The following is a 9,028-nucleotide window of genomic DNA, read 5'->3' as shown; positions in this document are numbered from 1 at the left end:
GATTAAGCCCTCTGCATGTCTCCTGCATTATTGCAGCAATCTGCGTTTAGTCTAATCTCGCTAGTCTATCTCTACCCTCTTAGAAAAGTGATCTTTCTAAATAGTAAATTTGCTCTTGAGACTTCCCTGCTTAAACTACCTATGACTCCCCATTGCTACCAGAGAAAGTGCAAAGTTGTCTGGAATACGAAGTTTTTCACAATTTGACCACTGTCTACTTTTCCAATTTCATCTCTTCATATTCACTTCTCCCTTTATATTTACAACATATCTGTTTCTTCTACTAGACTAAGAGCCCTTTGGGGACAGACTCCATGATATATTGTTCATCTTTGTATCCCACGATTCTGGTTAGCACAGTACCTGTATTATAATAATCAAGAAATACTCAGTTGAATGTCTAGAATAACCTGTCTGAAATTGTTTACTTCTTGGTTTTTCCACTGGTAACATAGTGTTACTTTTTTAAAAAAAATTCTAATAGAAACATATTAAAAACTGTACATGATTTCAGAATGACTGATACTCCTGAAGCTGTTCCAAATTTTGAAGAGATGTTTGCCAGTAGATTCACAAACGATGACAAAGAATACCAGGAGTACCTGACACGCCCTCCTGCAACCCCTCCAATTGTCGAGGACTGGAATAGCAGAGCTGGTGGGAGCCAAAGAAATCGAGGCAACTGGTATGTACTACTTCAGAAGAATGAGTTGCAGATGGCTGATCCAGAAGAGAATAGCTTTAATCTGCTAGTCCAGAAGACCACTGAGGGCAGGGACCAGTGATTGTTTTTTTTGTTGTTGTTGTTTTTTTAATATATATACTTTGATTTCAGAGAGGGAGGGAGAGAGAGAGAAATATCAACGATAGAAACAAAATCATTGATCGGCTGCCTCCTGCAAGCCCCACACTAGGGATGGAGCTCGCAACCGGGGCACATGCCCTGACCTGGAATTGAACTGTGACCTCTTGGTTCATAGGTCAACCCTCAACCACTGAACCATGCTGGCTGAGCAGACCAGTGTTTTTGTTCAGTATGATATACCTAGTGCCTGGCACTAATTAAGTGGCTGGTAAATATTTGCTTTAATATTTTATCAGCCCATGTATTTTTTCCTTAGTGTTCAATTGTGTGTCCCTATGTGTGTTAATGCTGTTTTTTAAAACATTCCTTCTGTGGACTAATATTTTATATGCAAATACACTTTAGAAACCTAGAGTCTTATACAAAACTTTGTATACAATTCCATGAAAAGGTAATGTTTCTGGTTTCATTTTAGAAAGTTTATACAGTGGAAGTTACTTCTATTTAATAATTCAAAATAGATAAAAGGAATAAATTACCATACTGTGTTTTTTAAACAATTGAATAGTTTTTAGTTTGATTGAAAACTAGCCTGTTGTAGTCTGCCTGTTTCTCTGCAAAACATGTCCAATGTAACTAGGAGAATGATTTAAATCTTAAGAATGTTTTTAATAACTGGTGCTATAACATCCTATAGAGAAAAATGTTTCTTATTCTTTTGTTTATTAAGTATTCAATTGAGAAGTCACATGCAACAGGACAGATTTGTCATGTGTTTTCTTAAAAGACAAGTATAATTGTGTTGTTGTTGTAGGTTGCAAGATAACAGACAGTTTAGAGGCAGGGACAGCAGACGGGGGTGGCCAAGCGACAATCGATCCAATCAATGGCATGGACGACCCTGGGGTAACAATTACCAGCAGCACAGACAAGAACCTTACCACCCTCACCAGTATGGAAACTACGGTTACAACCAACGGCCTCCCTATGGCTATTACTGATAGAAATGTCCGCAGCTTTTAGTAAAACTGTTTCCTTTGTTAACAAGACAAACATTTGCGTGTATTTTCTGTTGGTCATCATTTGCATCTGATTTTAGAAAATGAATTAATTTTTTGGAACTTGAGACATTTTTAATAAAATAAGATCTTTCTGGAGCGATGTGATGGTTGCTGGGAATAAACACTTCCCTAAAAAAGTTGTGGATATTACTTAACTTCTACCTCAGACTCTTCGTTTCATGACTTAATAGTACTTTGAACTTGGTATATCTTTTCCTTGTTTGACCTTCAGTTCTGTCTTTGTTTTACACAGAAATAAAACAGGAATTTTAAAATAGAAAATGCTTGCTTTTACTTTGTAATATAAGGAAGTATCCATGTACTTGGATGTGCTCATTCCTAAAATTTTGAGAGACTGGTAAAATGAACTAGTGAATGCACAGCTATCCTTCGTCGTAATGTGTTGTACATTAACTTCAGAAGTTGGAAGGTAAAGCAACTGTAGTTGTATTTCTTTTTGGGGTCTTGTTATGTGACTATGGTACTTTCTAATTACTCTTTAGGTATGAGCTCCCCAATCATTTTGGTCTCTTTTTATTTTTAATCTTCACCTGAGGAGTAAGGATATTTTTTCCATTGAGTCTAGAGAGTGGTAGGGAAGGGGGAGGAAGAGAGAGGCGATTGGTTGCCTCCTGCACTCCCCCAACTGGGGACAGGGATTGGACTTCCAACCCAGGTAGGTGCCCTTGACTGGGAATCAAACCAGCGACCCTGTGTGTGCAGGCCAGTGCTCTAATCATTGAGCAACGCCTGCCAGGGCTTGGTCTTTTTAAAGGAATATCAAGAATAAAACTGCAAAATGAGGAAGGAATCATTCTCAGTTTTAGTGTCTTGATCTAATGATCTAGGGTGGGATTAAGGCACAATCATTTTATACAAACTCTAAACCTAGTAGGTAAAAATTTATACATTATATAAAAGTGTGACAAAAACCTCTGTAATATTCCCCTTCCTCTTCAATCTTGTGTAAAATAAGGTTGCATTATTTGACTTTACTTACTTTTATGGTACTTAATGTAGGTTGATTTTACAATGTTATAATCATTTTCAAATGTGCACCTTTCTGCATTCTCTTCTATAAACACTGTGATGCTGTAACGTCCTTTCAGGGTGATCATTATATTTCAAATAATTGTAATGGCCGTTACGTGGTTTTATTTAAATAAAATACTTAGATTAATCAATTTCTGTTTTGGCAGCTAGCCTACTCAATGTGGTGAGATGGGTTTTTGTCTTTACTATTCTGTCCTTCACGTCCACTGAAAACAGTTTATTTGGTTTAAAAATAATATTAAAAGTACAAGTTTCACCCTAGCCGGTTTGGCTCAGTGGATAGAGCGTCAGCCTGTGGACTCAAGGGTCCCAGGTTTGATTCCGGTCAAGGGCATGTACCTTGGTTGCAGGCACATCCCCAGTAGGGGGTGTGCAGGAGGCAGCTGATCGATGTTTCTCTCTCATCGATGTTTCTCTCTCATCGATGTTTCTAATTCTCTATCCCCCTCCCTTCCTCTCTGTAAAAAATCAATAAAATATATTTTTTAAAAAAAGTACAAGTTTCATCATAGGTCGAAGGAATTAAAAGGCAACTTCCTAAATCTGCCTTCTCCCTTAGCATTCCGCTCTCAGCCCTTGAGGCTGACTTCTCCAGGTATCGCTTCTCCATGCTCTGGATCCAACTCTCCCCCGTCTCCCTGGCTCCTGAAGAGCCATCCTCTCATGTAACTCATTTTTGGGACAGCTCTAATGAACCACATATTCACACTCAGTGTAAATAGAGGAGGGGTTTCCTCTGGCCCTCTCATCACATCGGTAGGCAGCAAGCCAGTGCTGCTCCATGATGGTAGGTCTTGACACTCCACCTATTTAGCCTAGAGAGTTAATGGCATGACTGTACCCCAGGAAGTTCTCTAAAAGCAGATGGGTTATTAAAAACATTTATCAGTTGATACAGCCCAGTCACTCCCAACGGGAACAGCAGCTGAGCACAGCTTTAGAGCAGGATCCTGGAGGCCCTCTGCTGTGTCCGCTTTTGACACTAATTAGGGAGATCGAAGTGTGCACAGCAGGGTCGGAGGGAGAGGCACCTCAGGCAGCGCAGAAGAAAGGTGATTTTCCAACAATATTTAAATATTTTAGCACTGATATAGTAGGGTATATATGACCTGACTACCAGCCCTGCTTGAAATTAGTTAGAATCTTCCCGATGAGTTATTTCTGCATTCTGCATGAGTTATCAACGTTATGTGCTGGCGGTTTTTCTTTTTTCTTTTATAAACAGCAGTCACCATCAGACTGCCCTCTATATGCTCAAAACCAGGAGAAATAAAAGATATGGTTTCTGCTTCCTGCATAGGTACAAAATAACATCAAAAAATGTAATGATACCTTAAGAGAATTAAAATAGTGTCAAATGGAATTAATCTCAAATAGAGTGTTGTCACAGCATACAGCATTAAGCATAAGTTCTGGCTTCTAGTCCTGTCCTTTCAAGGTATGTGACCTTGAGGAAATCACTTCAACTCTGAGCTTACTTGCTCACCTGGAAAAATGGGAATAATACCTACCCTGCCACTCTCAGTTATAAAAATAAATGACCAAACACAAGAGCTTGAGAACTAGAACTTTGTGATCATTAAACCACCAGTGGCACGTAACTGATGCTGCATAAACATTTGTTGAATCAATGAGAGGAAAGTATTTGGTAAAATGTAAAACGTAGTGTTCATTATAAAGGATGTAGAATAACTGACTGAGGAGGTAGGCAGACTTAGAGTTGTTTTCCTTACATGAATTAACATATTAATTAGCATGTGAATGAGGAGCTACGGATGCTGTCAGATTGCAAAAGTGGAGATGAGCTGTGGGTAATACCCCTCAGGATTTAACATTTACAGGATGGTATGGGAGGAGCAAGTTAACAAATCTTCCCTCAAAAGTACCGTGGCTTGGCTGCCCCCTTGCAGGATGAAGTGCAAGCACTTGAACCCCCATAGGTGCCCAATGTTCGCTTTGTGCTTCAGAAGCAGTGTGGGGTCTCTCTGGGCTGACACGGGTGCAAGGGCAGCTCTAAAATCTCCCGCCAATGTCTCCCTGGGCTGATGGGCTAATCCAGTTGGTGTGTTTGCCCCTGACCCTAAGGGCACAGAGACCCCCAAATGTGTTTTAATTACCAGTTAGATCTTCTCTGGGTTTCAGTGACTTCTCCAGCTTCAGGGTAGCATATGATGATCTCATGGTGTTCTTTCCCACTGCCAGTGCCTGTAACGCCCCCTAAAGGCGTCTTCGCCTGAATTAACTAAAGCTGCTCAATGGCTAAAGGCCAAAGCTTTTTCTTTCCTGGGTGCTTTTTCTCATTTTAAAGTCCCTTCTCTACATGCGTTTTGTGTCTATATAAATACTATAAAGTGAAACGATACAAACAGGAATAATCTGCACCCATAATCTGATTATGGTCTGCTGTGTATGTGTCTCTCCCCATGCCCACACTATACAGAACCTCAGTTCTCGACTGTTCGAAAACCAAATCATTTTTTCCCATTAGAAATAATATAAATTGGATTTCTCCAGTCCAGTCCCCCAAATGTTTCCCTGTGTTAACCTTTCTTATATACAGTTCATGTGTAATGTACTGCTTAATCTACAAACACTTAATAAGCAAAAAGGACATAAAATGAGGTTTGACGCCAAAACCGGTTTGGCTCAGTGGATAGAGCGTCGGCCTGCGGACTGAAGGGTCCCAGGTTCGATTCTGGTCGGGGGCATGTACCTGGGTTGCGGGCACATCCCCAGTGGGGGATGTGCAGGAGGCAGCTGATCAATGTTTCTAACTCTCTATCTCTCTCCCTTCCTCTCTGTAAAACATCAATAAAATATATTTAAATAAATAAATAAATAAATAAATAAAAATAAAATGAGGTTTGACAGTAAACTGACTCACACTTGCACTCCTTTGTCGCCTGAGAGGGGTGTGACTGATCACACAGTTAATCAGCATGAAAGGGTTGAGAAGCGAATTGTTCAAGATGGGGACATTCGAGAACTGAGGTTTGACTTTACATCTAAATTTGATATACATAAACATTTTCCTTTTACTAAAGTGAGATTATATATAAAAATACACGCACATATATGTATTATTCTTTGCTTACACAACAGAATATAACAAACAGGTCAGTAGATATTGGTTAAAAACTAGTGCTTTAATTTTAATAACATTTTACAGTATGTATTCACCACCGACAGTGTAATTATCCTCCTATAGGTAGACAGGTTGTTTCCAGTTTTTTGCCCCTACAATGCTACATTGCTTTTGTCCATATATCCTTTGGTGCTTTTATATGTTCTGTGGGGTAGTCTCAAAAGTAAAATTGTTCGGTTAAAAGGACTGGTATATATATATATATATATATATACATATATATATATATATATATATATATATATATATATATATATATATTATTGATTTTTTACAGAGAGGAAGGGAGAGGGATAGAGAGTTAGAAACATCGATGAGAGAGAAACATCGACCAGCTGCTTCCCACACACTCCCCACTGGGGATGTGCCCACAACCAAGGTACATGCCCTTGACCGGAATCGAACCTGGGACCCTTCAGTCTGCAGGCTGACGCTCTATCCACCGAGCCAAACTGGTTAGGGCAAAGGACTGGTAGTTTTAATTTTAATAAAAGCTGCCTCATTTTATAAAGTACTGTAGCAATTTAGTCCTATCGGGAACACGTAAGCATGCATTTGTTTCTCTCCTCTCCCTCCCTAGGACTTCAACTTTTTGTGTAGGTGGCCACATGCTTTTTTTAACTAGACGCCCAGTGCACGACATTCGTGCACTTGAGAGGGCGAGGTCCCTCAGCCCAGCCTGCGCCCTTCTGCAGTGCAGGAGCCGTCAGTTGGACAGTCTTAGTGCTGCTGCAGAGGCAGGAGAGGCTCCCGCCACCTCCACTGCGCTCACCAGCCGTGAGCCACGCTTCTGGCTGAGCAGCGCTCCCCCTGTGGGAGTGCACCGACCACCAGGGGGCAGCTCCTGCATTGAGCGTCTGCCCCCTGGTGGTCAGTGTGCGCCATAGCAACCGGTTGTTCTGCCGTTTGGTCGATTTGCATATTAGCTTTTTATTATATAGGATCAGAGAACTTTACTAGGTTGTGTCTCAGTGTTGATGATTCTTTGTCAGAGTTTCACCTGGGACACTGTGCCTTTCATTCTGTACATTTCTTATTTCTTCAGCATTTTCTTAATATCTTTAAATTTTTGTCTGTTCCATTTCTTTGGTTCTTAAGGGCTCCAATAATGATGTGCTGATATTTTACTTCTGTTCCTGTCATTTTCCTTTCTTTGCTCACCTTTCTGTCCTGCCCTCTAAATCACATGCCATGTTCAGCATTTTTGTTGTTCCCAACATGGCCTTTATTTTTATGATACTTTTATTTTTTAATGTGATTAGCCACATTTCACGTGTTAAACAGCCACATGTGGCTGCCAGCTACAGTATGGGCAGCAAAGCACTAGAAGAAGACAAAAGGCTTGGAGTTTTATTGACTCAACTCACTTCCTTATTCTCCTCAGTGCTAATACCCAGGGCGTCACTGGAGAAACCTAAGGCTCCAAGACAGTTAGAAAGTCACTGCAACAGTAAAACCACATCATGGGTGAGATGAGTTTCATGTGGAAATGACCAGAGACTATAACTGGTGCTGCGAAGTGTGGGTATCCCCTGCCCAAGCTCTAACAGCAAGGAGACTAGATGGGCACTGTGGCACACGGCTAGACTCTCTCTATATAAAAGCCCAGCGACCTTTACGGCAGAATGACCAGCACGACCTGTGGCTATGACGCGCACTGCGGCAGCCCACCAGCCCGATGCTGGCCCCTCACCCCCATCCCCCCACTCGCCCCCCACCAGCCCGATCAGCCCCCAACAGGAGGAGGAGCTGAAGCAGGGAGCAGCTTGGCTGGAGTTGGGGCACAGCGGCATGTACACTGCAGCTTCCCAAGCCACAAGTCTGGGGGGGGGCGCGGGGGGGGGGGGCAGCAGCAGGGAGCGCTGGCCAGTCCAGCCACCACAGCTCCATCGCCCCAGCTGCCGTCACCAGGCCCGGGACCGCCAGTCATGGCCGCAGCGCCTGATCCCCAAGAAGAGCTGCTGCCGCTGGCCGGCCCCAGTAGTTTGGGGACCGGGAGGAAGGGGAGGACGAAATGGTGACACTGCAGGCAGGGGATTTTGGCTAGGGACTGGCACAGGGGCTGGGGAAGCGGTGCCCTGGGAACTGGGCTTGAACCCCACCCAGCCGCTGGCTGTGGTCATGGAAACTGCATCCACAGGTAAAGTGGGCAGGCGCCGCAGCCCGCAAATGAGGTCAGGGATCCGGGTCCCCAGACTGCCCCCTCCCTGCAGTGCACCTCTGCACCTTCCTCGCGCTCCCCGCCTTGAGCACCAATCTGCCCCCAGCCCCCACACACACCCCCACTTCACCACAGGCAACTATAAATGTTAGCAGATCAGTTGAAAACCTGATTTCATTTTCCCAAAGATTTGGAAGAAAACAAAACACTATTAATTCTTTTATTTAATGACTAGAGCCCAGCGCACACAAAATCATGCGCGGTTAGGGTCCCTAGGCCCAGCCTGGCCTCTGCCACCCTGCGATGTTTTTTGAAGTTCCCCGCCCCAGGACACTCAGCGATGCTCATGGTCCCTCGACTGCTCCATGAAACCCCCTGCCCTGCCACTGCTCCGCGAATCCTCCGCGAGGTTCCACCTGCCCCTTGACTGCTCTGCAAAGCTCGCTGCTGTCCTGGGAAGCAGCCTGCAGCCACCACTGCCACTCAACAGTCCCCAATCCCACCTGCCGCCCCCACCCCCCATGGCGAGCGGCTCAGGGGCTTGGGGGGCACGGGACTGAGAGGTGCTCCATGCACTTCATGGTGACGGGTCGTCCGTTCAGTTTTGATGGCACCTGGCTCTTTATGTATTAGGATCATTATTATTCTGGCTTCAGAGGCAAACTGCAGCACCTGGTGCTGGAGTGCCAAGTGTCCTCTTTCTGCCAAGGGTTGGGGCTGTTAAGGGCCTCGTGGCTTGTTGCAATGATTTTAGGGGGCGTGTTTGTGCACAGCGTGCGCGTCAGTGACCAGGTCACCGACAA

General features: G+C 43.6%; 1 protein-coding gene across 1 annotated transcript; it reads left to right on the top strand.

Moving 5' to 3' along the window:
* The first annotated feature begins 515 nt into the window (after positions 1–515).
* On the top strand, positions 516–3,073 carry RAMAC (RNA guanine-7 methyltransferase activating subunit). Its single transcript, XM_059678049.1, has 2 exons — positions 516–685; positions 1,620–3,073. Exons 1-2 carry the CDS (start codon positions 516–518, stop codon positions 1,804–1,806), a joined length of 357 nt encoding a protein of 118 aa, XP_059534032.1. The 3' UTR covers positions 1,807–3,073.
* Positions 3,074–9,028: the final 5,955 nt, after the last annotated feature.

This window comes from Myotis daubentonii, chromosome 21 (assembly GCF_963259705.1).
Source record: "Myotis daubentonii chromosome 21, mMyoDau2.1, whole genome shotgun sequence".
Taxonomy (NCBI): domain Eukaryota; kingdom Metazoa; phylum Chordata; class Mammalia; order Chiroptera; family Vespertilionidae; genus Myotis; species Myotis daubentonii.
This window is presented reverse-complemented; position numbering and strand designations above follow the sequence as displayed.

Excerpts from the sequence above, each read along its gene's own strand:
- RAMAC (XM_059678049.1), top strand. The coding sequence starts at position 516 with ATGACTGATACTCCTGAAGCTGTTCCAAATTTTGAAGAGATGTTTGCC. Across the intron at positions 686-1,619 it reads CAAAGAAATCGAGGCAACTG|GTTGCAAGATAACAGACAGT; the intron begins GTATGTACTACT and ends TTGTTGTTGTAG.